General features: G+C 44.2%; 2 protein-coding genes across 2 annotated transcripts in view; both read right to left on the bottom strand.

Moving 5' to 3' along the window:
* Positions 1–7,568: 7,568 nt before the first annotated feature.
* The window catches only part of LOC147438709 (uncharacterized), a 41,240-nt gene continuing 33,030 nt past the window's right edge, over positions 7,569–15,778 (bottom strand). The window contains exon 2 of the mRNA XM_086484710.1: positions 7,569–12,003. Within this exon, the coding sequence (XP_086340836.1) occupies positions 11,982–12,003 (22 nt within the window). The 3' untranslated portion in view covers positions 7,569–11,981. The remainder of the gene's footprint in view (positions 12,004–15,778) is intronic.
* On the bottom strand, positions 8,709–11,887 carry LOC147438710 (pentatricopeptide repeat-containing protein At4g18520, chloroplastic-like). The gene is made up of 4 exons (XM_086483920.1): positions 11,750–11,887; positions 10,891–10,956; positions 10,677–10,822; positions 8,709–8,982 (listed from the first exon to the last, which is right to left on the bottom strand). Exons 1-4 carry the CDS (start codon positions 11,885–11,887, stop codon positions 8,709–8,711), a joined length of 624 nt encoding a protein of 207 aa, XP_086340046.1.

Consider the following 15,778-nt stretch of genomic DNA (forward strand, 5'->3'; position numbering starts at 1 on the left):
CGGCACTATCGTGGTCGAGATATATGTGTGATGTAGTGATTTGGCAATGCCCGATATGGACGTGGCAAGAAGCCACAAGATTTGATTTTCTTATAAATGCTTGGGTTGTTATGTATGTCAAGTATGGTGCCATTATGAAAGCACATGAAGAGCTATTTTCCTGAAAATGCGGTCTCTTGGAACACGTCCATTGCAAGCTATGCCCAACCTGGCTGTGGCAAGATTTTTGTGGGAAATTTTAACTGGATGCAAAAAGGAGGAGCTTCTCCAAATGCAAAACCACCAGCTTGCATCTTGAATCTTTGCATTGGTCGCCCACGGTTTTGTATGCACAATTGGCGGCCCAAAAAGGAGTTAAAATGTGAGGTTTTAATGTGAATGGGGGAAGGGGAAAAGAAAACAAAGGAAGGAGGGGCGTGGCGGCAACGCGAGCAGGAGAAGGGAGGCAACGTTTGCACTCGCATCAGGCACCACGCTGCTCGGATGAGCGCCGCAAAGAAGCGAGAAATGTTGAGGACCTCGAGGTGCCCTCATTCGATGCCAGTTTTGCTGGTTGTGGTGTTGTCGACCGCCCCGACTTGCCACATCATCAAGATGCTTGTCACGCCACCCTGACAAGCAAAAACGAGGGGATGCATTATAAAGGGGTATTATATTTTGGGCTAAAAAAGGAGAAACGGGCAAAGAGTAAGAGGAGGGTTGAAGCAAGAATGGATGGTATGAATGATGGAAGGTAGGGGAGAAGGGTTGAAGCAGGGGAAGAGAGGATGAAGGAACGCAAGGAGAACTCTCAACTAAGGCGAGGGATCTCTGTCCCAGGCTCTTAACCAAAATCTCTCGCCGTCTCTCAATTAAATTCTCTATCGGCGGCTAAGGAAGGCAACAAGGGCTTATTCTTTCTTTCTCGATAACAGGAGAGTAAGCCCATGGGTCAAACGCAAGGAAAGAACAACATAGAGAGCAAGAAGGAAATTTACAGAGTTCAAGAGACAATTGAAGAGAAGTGAGAAACATGGAGGAGATCTCCATCACCGTCATCGGCTTAAGCTTTGTTGATCATGACTGATAATTCATGGAGCCGTTAACGGCCCGCTTAATCTTTGTAAAAAATGCTTAAACTCCTAAGTTTTCAGATAATCCAAGTGATGGTGTCGTTAGTGGCTTGCCTTGGCTATTGATTAAGCTGTACTCAAAGCTTTACTCGATTTATTCATGATTACAATTCTAGACTTTGTTCTCTTAGGAGCATCACTAGCTCTCTCTGGAGCACTATTAATAATAGGTATATCACTGATATACTAAGCTCTATGAGTAACTGACTTGAGGCTACATCATGGAATCTCACTTTGCAATACTCAACCTCTTTCATGGGATGTCTATGCATCGTTGATTCATTAAATATCACTTGTGAGATCCAAATAATGTTTAGAATTCTGGGTGCCAGAACAATTACCCATCTTCCCATTTGTGCCATAGCCAATGAAGATACATTTGTGTGACTTTGGGTCCAACTTCTTTCTAAGCTCTTGAGTAACATGTGAGAATGTCTCACACCCAAACATACATAATCTATCACAATTAGGCTTCTTGTTTGTCCATATCTCTTGTGGAATTTTGTAGTTCAATGGTGTACTTATTGATTATACGCACTATCGTCGTAATAGTATAAGCTTTTGAATTTGCTTAAGTGAGCTTACATAGTAGTGTCGGCAGTTTTTATACGTGAAAAAACCTCTATAAAGAGCATGATTTTAGATGCCTTGGAAGTAGTACCAAACAATTTCTCGAGTAAGGCCCATGCTTCTCGTGCAGTAGTGCAAGATCCAATGTGATGTATAAAGACATATTGCAACCCTTCCCCTATGATGCCTAGTGCTTTTAGATTTTTTTGCTCAAATGTTAAGGAAGCTTCTCTAGTTGAAGTCCCTAAAGGTTCTCTTTCTACAATGTCCCATAACCCCTTTTTCATAAGTCTGAATTTTATTCGTGTTTGCCATGTAAAGAAGTTTGTGCCGTTAAATTTGTCACTGGATTCCATATTAGAAGTGGCCTTAGCAGAGTACTACTCTACCACTGTCCAAACTCCGTACAAAGAAAGGTTTTTGTTTGCAGTTGGCAAGTGCTTCTTGAACAGAAATTCGTTTAGGTTGTTGTGGTTCGACATACCATCTTTTACAAGATAGAAAAAATTTCCTTCTAGCCGTCGTATAAATTCTAGGATCACGTATATGTGAAGTTCGGGAAGTTACTTCTTCGTCACAATTGATTGGTTTCATTTGTGATAGTGCTTGACAAAGATGAGCCCTCACACATTTTAATTGCTTAATTAAGAAAGTCTTACCCCTTGATTTATGGCAAGGGCAGTATCTATTCTCTTACAAGGCCGGTTGGTAAAATCAATTTCATGGTACACTAGGATCGTGAGGTCAAATCCTCTTAGCTTTTGACGTCCAAACCCCTTCTACAAACAAAAGTTGAAAGTAGGGAAAAAAACTTCTTTGTTTGATTTAGGGAAGTGAGTAAACCCTCTCAAGATATTTGATGATAATGCAAGAGAGTCCTACGACTTCAGTTTGTGTCACTAGAGCTAAATCCCTATGGGATAGGGCTCTTATGTAGCCTTACAAACTTTTTCAATAAAAAATAAAAAATGAAAACTTCAACGTTGTAGGAGCCGACGACGACTGTTGCTTGCATTTGAGGGCCATGAGCTTCGAGACACCGAGTGATGGGTTCACCATGGCCTTGATGACAGATCTACACGGTTAGAGTTTGCCAAGGGAGCTGCGCAAGATGGGCTTCAATTGGTTGAAGCGCTGTCGTTGACGGTGAATAGAGACGGTGTTGTATGTGAGAGGAAGCGAAGAAGGCCCGATAGAACATCGCTACGGACCAAGATGTTCAGAAGAGCAGAGATGAAGGGATGCAACCAAAGCTAGCACCACCGTTGATAGTAAATCAGAGCTCTAATGCATTGTTTGCATCGATTGAGGATCAGACGGCCTTGTTTCTCGCATTGTTGGTTTGTTGAGATTTTCCATATGCAGCATTGGAGAGCTTGATGAAACAGTTAGAAGCTTAGAAGCCTTTCACCTTCACTTAAAGCTTAAACTAGTGCTCGCTCATGCTATGATTGAACATCAAAACATTTGAATTCCAAATGTTTTAGTGAGTAGTGTTATAAGAGCATATTTATCTTTACAATCCAAAAAGAGAGCTTGTGAACAGCTCTAGTAGCAAAAAATTTAGAACCTACAGGTAGACATGCATCCCTGCATAATGTTCCACGTGCCCTTTGCAACCAAAACATGTTGCATGATATATTCCCACATTGGTTGATTGTCTCCATCTAATTTGTCCTCAACAAACACATGAAAAATTGCCGTGCATGTGTAGAGGAAAAACGTAAGAAAATAACATGTTCTACATAGAACAATCCATAAAAAAGAACTCAGAAATTCTTTCGTAAAAACATTGAAGTGTCAATTTTTTGTGAATACCTATAATGTTGGAAATGGAAATTGACACAAGCTTACTTGCAATACTTGTCAACTAAAAGACATTCTCCAAAGCTCACTTTAATATGAGGAAGTGTAAGGGGTGCTTGTGATGCAAAAACCCCTCTTAGTGACGGTAATCTCGTGGTGGAAAAGGTAGTTCCACACTGTACTTCTCAATCTGTCCTGCAAAAGTAATGTCTCAAAAGGTGGAAATTGGCAGATAGGCGTCCCAAAATCTTTGGTTCTAGATTGGAAGAGTGTCCGAAGGGTACATCTTGAGACTAGACCATGCTGCAATTATATCTACTTCGAATGTCTCATCAAGGATGCTTGGGTAGAAAGCAAGCTTGAAATAATGCCAGGTCTTTTTGGACTGTCTAGTTTCTTGGTTAGGGCAACGCATCATGTCAAAGCACTATCTTTGAGAAAAGATGTGACTCCTAGCAACATGGATTCTTGTGTAAAATTTCCGTTACTGAACAGAACATCAAACTGTTGTAAGAACTTGAGTGCATTGTGGGAATCTTGGATGCTTGAGAAGGTGAAAAATTTAGCCGTGGAACCACCATTCTTGAAGGGTTTTGGACCTGATTCTGCTGAGTTATAATAATAACAGTGATGGTGTCAATCCATTGCATAAGTGGGTGCAGTTGGTGGGGGGATAACATAGAGCGGGGGTGCAGTGGGAATCTGTAGTGGTACTTCGGAAACCACACGCGGTCGCTCTCCTGAAGCCATGTTCTTAAAAATATTGAGAGACATCTCCAGAATTCCCTCATGAAGTAGTCGGGTAATTTTGAGACGATCAGATGAGTAAGCCTGGGAAGATTAGGGTGGCATGACAGGGTTAGCAGAGGGATTCAAGGTGCTCAAATAGCTATGCAAAGCTTCCAAGTCAATCATGTCATTCGTCGGCCTCTGTCTTTGTTGTTCTCCTAAATATACCAATTGTCGTACCACATACTGGGCATGTGTCTCGTCAGGAAGCCTCTGGGTGGATGGGTTCAGGATTTCCTCCTTGAATAGTGTGATCTCCCGGTGCTCCATCCATGTCGATAGGATATTGGGTTCTTTATGGCTTATGCCCCTTAGGACAGAGTGATGAAGACTAGAGCGCGCCCGATGTGCGATGGACTAAGGGTGGGAGTGGCTAGTAAGTCCGGACCAAGGATTCTTTGATTTTTTTTTAAAATCTAGAAGCGTCGTCTTTCTCTGTCTCCTCTTTGGTAGGACCGGTATGCTTTCAAAAAGCACACGCCTGAAGCTTTGATACCGTTGTAATTACTTCCGACGAGGGATCGAACAAAAACACAAAGATAACTACAATCTACACACTTGGCAATACTTTTCGTGCATCAAAACAATTTAAATAATTAGACAGACAGAGAGAGAGAGAGAGAGTAGACAACACGACGCAGCAAAGTCACGACCCAAGACGTGTTGGCCCTAAGGACTGGCGCCCCTTTCGGTATTTCTTTAGTATTGACTTGCAAGGGTACAACTCCCGAGGGTCTGATTTTTTTCAAGATTTTGCGTCCAGATGCCCTCTAGAGAGTGGTATGTGGGCACTTTTAAAGAGTACAAGGGATGCCAAAAGCAGAGCCCCAAAAGCATCAGTCCTAAATGCACTAAAACTCAAAAGCAACTGTTCTCAAAAGCTAGCACAAAAATTTGCCCAAATCAATCAACGTGATTTGTGGAAATTCGTACAACATGCCACATCATCAACCATCGCAAATTGCAAAAATGTTCGTACAGCCTGCTACCTTCACTTTCGTGCATCTTTTGTGTGTGTGTGTGTGTGTGTGTGTGTGTGTGTGTGTGTGTGTGTGTGTGTGTGTGTGTGTGTAGTGTATAAGATATTGGCTAAGTAATTGGTTAACCGGATTAGGATCATCTCTTTGAAGGAATACATCAAGCTCAATATGGTTTCATACCACGTTATCAAATCAATGATAACTTAGCTAATGTTCTGATTGGCATGGAGTATGCAAAGTACACACAAGAGGATGTACTTGTAATGCAAGTTGATATAAAAAAGGCTTTTGACACTGTGCAATGGGACTACATTGCAGCCACAATGGGTTGTCTTGGGCTTGGTCCTAAATTAGAACAATATTGTTTATTTCTTCAGTTCATCTTCGGGGCTTCTTAACGGTGAGTTAACAAATTCCTGGCCTCTTGGTTGCTGGGTTAGACAGGGCTATCCCCTTAGTGCATTGTTGTATGCCATTGCCACACACCCTTTGTTGATGCATCTAGATCACTTGACTTCTACCGGTTGTCTTCATAGCCTGCAGTTATCTTTGGGGTGCAATTTTGTTGGTGAGGCATATGCTGACGACTCGTTGTTTACGCCCCATAACTGCCAGACTGATGTTCGGATGGCTATGGAAGCTTTGGACCTGTATGGGCTTGCGGCTGGTCTTCGAGTCAACTTTCGTAAATCAAAGCTTCTCCTGCTCAATTCTTGTGATTGGCATGAGTCGCTGTGGCCAAGAGAGATTGTTCCTCCAAATGTGATTGTGAGACATTTCAAGTATCCAATCGGTTGGAATGTCACTCGTGCTCAAAAAGTGGATTGGGTTATGCAACGTTTAAATGCTAAATTGCATTACTTGCAACTGTCTACATGGCCATTGCATGTTCATTTGAGAATTATTCAAAGTATCCTGATGGTTTATGTACACTTCTATATACTACTGTTATATTGTCTCGCTTCACTCATGTCATCGATTTTGTCTCGCTTGTGGCGTACTCATGCTCACAAGAAAGGTCTGCATTTGATGTCCATGGAGAAGCTTTGTACTCCCAAGCGCTATGGTGGACTCAATATATTGGACTTGCGCCGCCATGTTCATGCCCAAAAAGCTATGTTGTTACCGAATCTCGTCCAACAAACTCAGCCGTGTGCTCTTATGTTTGCCTCCTTGTGTCAGCATGTTGTTACTTCCTCCTTTGGCCACTAGAAACGAAAGGTTGTGTTTGGCAAGATAGAAGGGCGTATTCTTGGATGCCCTATCACCTCCAGCCTCATTACTGATTGGAAGGAAGTTACGGTGCATTTATCATGGCAATGTCGACAACAGCAGGACGGGAACTCGATTCGATTAGAGAGTCTTCATTGGAATCGGATGTTCTCTCTTACTTTGGCCGACTGCTCGCCTCGCCATGCCTACTTTCTCTCATGTCGTGGCCTTCGAGTGGTTGGTGACGTGGTTGATGATGCGGGGTACACTTTCCAGTTTCCCTTTGTTGCTAGTCGGTTTGGATTGGGTATGCATTACAACCTCAGCCCTGGATTGTTGATCATTGTAATGCCTTGTGGTCAATGCACAAGCCTGACATTCGATGGAAGAAAGCGTTCTTTGCCCTTTGGAAGAGTCATTTGCCTTTGAAGGAGCGATTGTTTCTATGGCGATGCTTAATTGGAGTTCTTCCAGTGGGTTCTTTTCTCAGTGCGCATCATATATGCTCCTCCCGTTGTGTTCATTGCTCAGTTCCAGAGGAGACTGTTAGTCACCTCCTTTGGGATTGCTGCATTACTAGAGAATTTTTTCATGGTATAGCAGCTGGCATGCAGCTCCGATTCCCCTTGATGGTTTTCCATAAAAAGTTTTGGGCTTCGGCATTCACCCGCCTTCCGCTCGACCGTTTGCAGCTTTCTTTATGTGGGTCAAATTTTAGGCCTACTGGACCCTGTGCATCAATGCAGCAGCTGCATGTTCTCTCATGCTGATGCAAATCCACTTCAGTTTTTCAAGATTTCCCATAGGCAATCCTTATGTTTTGCCTGGGAAGTGGCTGATATCACTTCAGCCATGCATCAACTTGCATATGAATGCTTTTAGCCCTATTTCGCGGATGAACACTTCAATGTTCGCGCCTTTGTATTTGCTCTTTTCTGTGAGTTTTCCTCGCCTTGAGGTTTCCCACTTGTAAATTAATCCCAACGATTTATTTATTTTTTAAAATATGTGTCCTTTAGTTTTAGGCCCCCCGTCAGAACTTTATAAGTTGGTATTTCTCCGTTTCTACTTCTTCTTCTAGGTTTTAGGCCCTTGCATCGGTTCCTGCAAAACTCAATCAAGTTAGTTCAAGACCCTAAGGTCACTCAGATGTCCTAGTGCAAATGATCACAGATGCAAATACCACATAAAGAGAACTCATGATGGCACCAAGGATCCTGGCTTTGACTAAGAGATTGGCATGGACCACCTTGCTAGAGAGAGTGAGTCTGAGGTAGGCCAAAGAAATGCATTGGACCAATGTGTCTGACCTTGACATAGAAACCCTAACCCTAAAACCTGTCACATCGCTTCGCATCAGCTGGAAACAGCCGAGAGCTTCTTGGCCCCACCCCTGTTCGGCATATTCCACAATTAGTGCATTCTAAGACATAGCATTCGGGATACACAGCTCCTCAAGAACTCATTTTACTTTCTGAAGTACACCACATCTAGCACACACGTTAACCAAGGCAATGCGGAGCACAACGTTTTGTTTCAGCAACCCTTGACTAACAATATCATCGTGAATTATGTTGCCAATATTGGCGTTCTACATAGTGCCACATGCCTTCAAGATGCAAGCATAGGTGATGTATATGGAGAAATGCCCTCGTTTTGCATCCGCCAAAAACAGACCAGAGCTCTCTGGCCCTGCCCCCGTTGAGCATACCCCGCAATCAATGCGTTCCAAGAGACAACATTCTGGACAGAAAGCTCCTCAAGCACTTCTTGAACTTTCTCAAGCACACCAAATCTGGAATACATATCGATCAAGGCAATGCCAAGCAAGCAGCCCGTGTCTGACAATATCATCGTTGCCCATATTGGAGTCCTACATAATGCCACATGCCTTGAAGATGCAAGCATAGGTGATTACATCCACAGAAAAGGCCATCCGCTAAAAGCTTCCTGGCCTTGCCCTTGTTGTGAATACCCTACAATCAGTGCGTTCCAAGAGGCGACATACCCGACAGGAAGCTTGTTCTAACCTTTCTAAGGTATTTGGCATAGATGTCAACAAAGGCATTTCCAAGCAGTACTCCTCTCAAAAGCCCCTTGATTAAAACTATCATCATGAATTCATTTGCCCTTATCAGCGTCTAGTGTAGTGCCACATGCCTTCAAAACGAAAGCATAGGTGATTGCATCTAGAAAGATGCCTTCGCTTAACATCTGCCGAAACGACCCCAGGGCAGTGTCAAGCATAACGTTGACAGCCCCTAGCTAACAATATCATCATGAGTTCTTTTGCCCATCTCAGCATCTTCCAAATTTTACCCATTTCAGCGTCTTCCAAATTTCCACATGCCTTCAAGATGCAAGCATAGGTGATTGCACCTTGACAGATGAGCTCACTTTGCATCAGCTGAAAACAGTCCAGAGCTTCTTGGCCCCACCCTTGTTCGGCATATCCCACAATTAGTGCATTCAAAGACTTAGCATTCTGGATGGACAGATCCTTGGCCCTGCCCCTGTTGGGCATATCCCGCAATTAGTTCTCTCCAAGAGAACATTCTGGACAAAAAGCTCCTCAAGCACTTTTTGAGATTTCTCAAGTACACCAGATCTTGAATACATGTCAATCAAGGCAGTGCCAAGCATGCAGCACCGGTCTAACAATATCATCGTTGCCCATATTAGAGTCCTACATAATGCCACATGCCCTTAACATGCAAGCATAGGTGATTACATCTGGAGAAATGCCCTCGTTTTCCATACACAGAAAACAACCTAGAGCTTCATGGCCCTGCCCTTGTTGAGAATACACCACAATCAGTGCGTTCCAAGAGACAACATTCCAGACAGAAAGCTCGTTCTGAGCTTTCTGAAGTATTTGGCATAGATGTAAACCAATCCATTTCCAAGCACGACTTCCAGCCCAAGGTTTCCCGGCCCTGCCACATTTGGCATACATGTCGACCAAGGCAGTGCCAAGCATAACGTTGACAGCCCCTGACTAACAATATCATTATGAGTTATTTTGCCCATTTCAGCGTCTTCCAAATTTCCACATGCCTTCAAGATGCAAGCATAGGTGATTGCATCTTGAGAGATGAGCTCGCTTTGCATCAGCAGAAAGCAGCCCAGAGCTTCTTGGCCCCACCCTTGTTCGGCATATCCCGCGATTGGTGCATTCTAAGACTTAGCATTCTGGATGGACAGATCCTCAAAAACTCATTGTGCTTTCTGAAGTACACCACATCTGGCATACATATCAACCAAGGCAAGGCAGAGCACAACGTTCCAAGAGACAACATTCCAGACAGAAAGCTCGTTCTGAGCTTTCTGAAGTATTTGGCATAGATGTAAACCAATCCATTTCCAAGCACGACTTCCAGCCCAAGGTTTCCCGGCCCTGCCACATTTGGCATACATGTCAACCAAGGCAGTGCCAAGCATAACGTTGACAGCCCCTGACTAACAATATCATTATGAGTTATTTTGCCCATTTCAGCGTCTTCCAAATTTCCACATGCCTTCAAGATGCAAGCATAGGTGATTGCATCTTGAGAGATGAGCTCGCTTTGCATCAGCAGAAAGCAGCCCAGAGCTTCTTGGCCCCACCCTTGTTCGGCATATCCCGCGATTGGTGCATTCTAAGACTTAGCATTCTGGATGGACAGATCCTCAAAAACTCATTGTGCTTTCTGAAGTACACCACATCTGGCATACATATCAACCAAGGCAAGGCAGAGCACAACGTTTTGTTTCAACAGCCCTTGACTAACAATACCATCATGAATTATGTGCCCATATTGGCTAACTGCATAGTGCCACATGCCTTCAAGATGCAAGCATAGGTGATGCATACGAAAAAATGCCCTCGCTTCACATCTGCAGAAAACAAACATAAGCTCTCTGGCCCTGCCCCTGTTGAGCATATCCTGCAATCAGTGCGTTCCAAGAGACAACATTCTGGACAAAAAGCTCCTCAGGCACTTTTGAGCTTTCTCAAGCACACCAAATCTGGAATACATGTAGATCAAGGCAGTGCCAAGCATGCAGCCCCTACCTAACAATATCATTGTTGCCCATATTGGAGTCTTGCATAATGCCACATGCCTTGAAGATGCAAGGATAGGTGATTGCATCTGGAGAAATGCCTTCGTTTTATATCCGTTGAAAACGGCTCAGAGTTTCTTGGCCCTGCCCTTGTTGGGAATACCCCGCAATCACTGCGTTCCAAGAGACAACATTCGGGAGAGGAAGCTCGTTCAGATCTTTCTGCAGTATTTGGCATAGATGACTAGCAATATCAATATCATCATGATTTATGTTGCCCATATTGCCATTCTCCATAGTGCCACATGCCTTCAAGATGCAAGCATATGTGATAAGTATGGAGAAATGCCCTCGTTTCGCATCCGCTTAAAACAGACCAGAGCTCTCTGGCCCTGCCCCTGTTGAGCATATCCCGCTATCAGTGCGTTCCAGGAGACAACATTCTGGACAGAAAGTTCCTCAACACTTTTTGCTCTTTCTCAAGCACATCAGATCTGGAATACATGTAGATCAAGGCAGTGCCAAGCACACAACCCGTGTAACAATATCATCGTTGCCGTATTGGAGTCCTGCATACTACCAAATGCCTTGAAGATGCAAGCCTGGGTGATTACATCTGGAGAAATGCCCTAGTTTTGCATGCGCTGAAAACAGCCCAGAGCTTGATGGCCCTGCCCTTGTTGGGAATACCCCACAATCAGTGCGTTCTAGGAGACCACATTCCGGGCAAGAAGGTCGTTCTGAGCTTTCTGAAGTTTTTGGCATAGATGTCAACCAAGGCATTTCCAAGAAAGACTTCTTTTTTCAACAGCGCCTTGACTAAAAATATCATCATGCATTATTTTGCCCATTTCAGCATCTATCGTAGTGCCACATGCCTTCATGATGAAAGCATAGGTGACTGCATCTAGGAGAGATGAACATCTGCTGAAAACAGCCCAAGGCTTCCCGGCCCTGCCACATTTGGCATACATGTCGAACAAGGCAATGCCAAGCATAACGTTGACAGCCCCTGACTAACAATATCATCCTGAGTGTTTTTCCCATCTCAGCGTCTTCCAAATTTTGCCAATTTCAGCATTTTCCAAATTTCCACATGCCTTCAAGCTGCAAGCATAGGTAACCTTGAGAGATGAGTTCGCTTTGCATCAGCTGAAAAAGGCCCAGAGCTTGTTGGCCCCACCCCTATTCGGTATATCATGCAATTAGTGCATTCTAGGACTTAGCATTCCAGACAAACAGCTCCTCAAGAACGTTTTCTGCTTTCTGCAGTACACCACATCTGGCATACATGTCAACCAATGCAATGCCGAGCTCGATGTTTTGTTTCAACACCCCTTGACTAACAATATCATCATGAATTATGTTGCCCATATCGGCGTTCTGCATAGTGCTCCATATCTTCAAGATGCAAGCATAAGTGACGCATATGTAGAAATGCCCTAACTTTGCACCGGCCGAAAACAGATCAAAGCTCTCTGGCCCTGGCCCTATTGAGCATATCCCACAATCAGTGCGTTCCAAGAGACAACATTCTGGACAGAAAGCTCCTCAATCACACCAAATATGAAATACATGCAGATCAAGGCAGTGCCAAGCACGTAGCCCCTCTCTAACAATATCATTGTCACCCATATTGGAGTCCTACATAATGCCACATGCCTTGAAGGTGCAAGCATAGATTATTAAATCTTGAGAAATTCCCAGAGCTTCTTGGCCCTGCCCTACTTGGGAATACCCCACAATCAATGTGTTCGAAGAGACGATATTCCGCACAAGAAGATCGTTTTGAGCTTTCTGAAGTATTTGGCATACATGTCAACCAAGGCATTTCCAAGCAGGGCTTCTTTTCTCAACCACCCCTTGACTAAAACTATCATTGTGAATTCTTTTGCCCATATCAGCCTCTAGCATAGTGCGACATGCCTTCAAGACGAAAGCTGTCATCACGAATTGCTGACGTGTCAAGTCACTGAAGAGCAGAGCCAACCTTCACATCATGGCCGAGGGGCCTAAACCCTAAGAAGGACAAGCAACAGCAGAAGAAGAAGTGCTACCAACTTATGGGACCCCGTGCGATGGGGCCCAAGTGACATAAAGGCATTAAAATAAAGCAGGACCCACACACACACTCATGAACCGATGACGTGGCAATCGTACGGGCATCCCTAAAATTGCGTTGACATGCTAACGTGACAGCGTGTATGGATGTCCGCGATTTGTGCTGCTGATGTGGCAGTTGTACAGATTCTTGTAAATCACGCTGGCAGTTTTTTGGGCATCGCTTTTGGACCAGATGCTTTTGAGTTTGAAGGCTTTTCATGTAAACTGCTTTTGGGGCCTAGGGCTTTAAAATATGAGGCCATGGGCTCATTCTTTGGCATGCTTCCTGGAGAAGGTGCAGAGTCTGGAGTACCGGCTAGTACTGTGTTGATGCAATATAAAGAAATACCGAAAGGGGCGCCAAGGTTGTGAACTGTGAACTGTTTTGAAGTGTTTATTTGTGCTGTCACAGTAGATTCTCGACTTGGAGTGTCCAAGGCTAATACAATGGTATCAAAGCATGGCCGATTTCTCTTCTACAAAAAATCCGATCCCTAAATTTTTTTTCCGCGGCACCTATGGCTTCAGGCAAAGATCAGTCGACTCCCTCTACCTCCGGAGATGCGGGAAGGGATCACAACAAAGATTCAGGCAAGGAGTACGGCCCGCCTCAGCCTACTCCGGCGCAGCGTCGAGAGATGGAGCGTCAACGATTGATCGGCGACGCAACAAAGATGATGCTCAATTTTGCCAAGGATCCAAAATTTGCAAAATATATGAGCGAGACCTCTTTCGATGAGGTGCACATGCAATGGCAAAAGCCACAAAACCACCCCCCAAACCCGCTCTCAAGAAACCTCCTACTCCAGTAAGTATACAAAGAAAGAATTAGAAGAGGTGGTTGATGCACGAATTGCTCAGCTTTTTGACGCGCAGAACAAAGTTAAAAAGCACGACAAAAAGCAGAACAAAGGCACTGACTTTCCAGGTTATTTGGGTCGTCAGTCTACTTTTGAAAAGGCAAGAAAGCAAAAGAAGCGTGTTCGATTTGAAGGAGTATCCAGTTCTTCTTCTTCTTCTTCTTCTGACAGTTCTTCTAGCTCATTTGACTCGAGCGAAGAAGACAGAAAAGGCAAAAAGCGAAGCAAAAAGCAACGCTTCGGAAAGGGCAAGAAAAAGGCAAAGAAGTCTAAATCTCGCCCAGTGATTGATAGTTCTATTGAGGACTCGTCTACAGACAGTTCAGACTCTGATGACGACTATTTTTATGCAAAGAAGAAGAATTTTTACAAAGCCAACCAGTATGACTTTCTAGAAAACAAAAGCAAGAAAGTCCGAGAGTTTAAGGGAGAGTTTAAGGAAGGTGGGCAGTCAATTAAATTTGACACGTTTTCTGGATATAGATATGCTCCAAAGGCTTTGTCTTTTGTACAGCAATTTGACATCGCTTTTGCGGGAGGGCGTTACTCAGAGCACTCTAAGATTCGGAGAGCTGCCTCTTACTTTAAGGGGAATGCTCGAACTTGGTGGTCCAAGCTTCTATTAAACAAGACTGCGCCAGTTAAATGGCTGAAATTCAAGAGGCTTTTTATTTCTTCTTGGCTGACTCGAGAGTATGAACGTGATATACGAACTGCTTGGACCCATCTTCGGATGACCAAGAAGGATACAGCCGACGCTTATTGCAAGAAATTCTGGAGCTCTTTTCTACACGCCTCTTCATTTAAGAAGATCTCGTTCAAGGAACAGATTGAGCGGTTTACCTTGGGTCTATCTACAAAGATCCGAGATCACTGCTTGGAACAAAAATCAGCTTCCATCCAGGAGTTGCTGAGTCATGCGAAACGGGATTTTGTCATTCACTCTGGCAGTTTGACCTACCCCACCGATGAGACCATGACACAAAGAGCCGAACAGACTTCGACAAATGAAAGTAGAAAGAGGAAGAGCAACCCAGAAAAGAAAGATGCACAACCCAAGCATACTCCTCAGGAGCGGGCTTGCTACATCAGGGAAGGAAAGTGCTTTGGATGCGGGGAAACTGGACATATCTCCGTGAAGTGCCCTAAAAAGGCACAGAAAGAACAGAACGACAAGGACAACGAAAGGCTTGAGAGTTCGAGAGCAGCTGAGGAACGTGGAAGAAAAGGCAAGATGAAAACAGGACTGGTTGCAGATTGCGTGGGTACCGATCCCAGCACGTTGGACGAGAGTACAGAACTTTGTCGAGCTTGGGGCAAAGTGAAAGACCAAGAAGCCTTGATCTTCTTCGATGGAGGAGCCAAGGCCAATTTCATTTCACCAGAATTGGCGGCGCGGCTCGAGATCACTCCCGATCGGATGGGACCACTTACGGAGGCTGTTCTAGCGGCACCCGGCAGGGACGTAGCCATTACACCTGTCATTGGCAAACTTCGGTTGCATTGTCAGGGCATGAGGACTTCTACATAATGCCTTTGGAAGGTTTTGATGTCCTCTTGGGAATTCCCTAGTACCACAAGAACAACGCCGTGGTCGACTATCGGGCGAGGAAAGCGACATTGACCACAAAGAAGAACAGAACCATTGTACTTGATTTTAAACTTAAGGACGAGTCTCTGCCAGGCGAGTTACCACCTGCTTGTCCTGAAGATCATACCATTGATTTGATACCTGGAAGCATGCCACCGAACCAGCCATCTTACCGTGTGAGCCGAGCCCAAAACGAAGAGATTATGAACCAAGTGAAAGACCTCTTGGAAAAGGGTCTTGTCCTAGTACTTCACCGTATTGCTCTCGTACTTCACAGTATTGCTCTCTAATGTTGTTGGTTTTAAAGAAAGACAGATCTTGGAGAATGTGCATCCATTATAGAGCTCTCAAAAAAATCACCATCAAGAACAGATTTCCGATTCCTAGGATCGATGATATACTCGACAGATTACAGGGATCCTCGTGTTTTAGCAGGATTGATTTGAAGAGTGGATATCATCAGATCCGAATCGCACCGGGAGACGTCTACAAGACAGCCTTTCGGACGACTTTTGGGTTATTTGAGTTTTTGGTAATGCCTTTTGGCCTAACCAATGCTCCTGCGACATTTAACCGGATGATGGACAGGATTTTTTGCGAGTACAAGCTATTTGTTGGCACTTTCTTTGACGATATCATTGTTTTCTTTAAGAATGAGACAGAACATAAAGATCATCTGCTTCAGGTCTTGCAGGCATTACGAGATCACAA

This window comes from Adiantum capillus-veneris, chromosome 16 (assembly GCF_014529385.1).
Source record: "Adiantum capillus-veneris isolate H3 chromosome 16, ASM1452938v2, whole genome shotgun sequence".
Classification (NCBI taxonomy): domain Eukaryota; kingdom Viridiplantae; phylum Streptophyta; class Polypodiopsida; order Polypodiales; family Pteridaceae; genus Adiantum; species Adiantum capillus-veneris.

Bases quoted from the DNA above. Each gene is read 5' to 3' on its own strand.
- LOC147438710 (XM_086483920.1), bottom strand. From the start codon at position 11,887: ATGGGCAACATAATTCATGATGATATTGTTAGTCAAGGGGTGTTGAAA. The intron at 10,957-11,749 runs GTCTGGAATGCT...CTTTCTGTCCAG, and splicing joins ACGTTCTTGAGGAGCTGTTT to AATGTTGTCTCCTGGAACGC. The intron at 8,983-10,676 runs GTATTCCCAACA...TATGCCCAACAG, and splicing joins TGGAACGCAGTGATTGCGGG to GGGCAGGGCCAAGGATCTGT.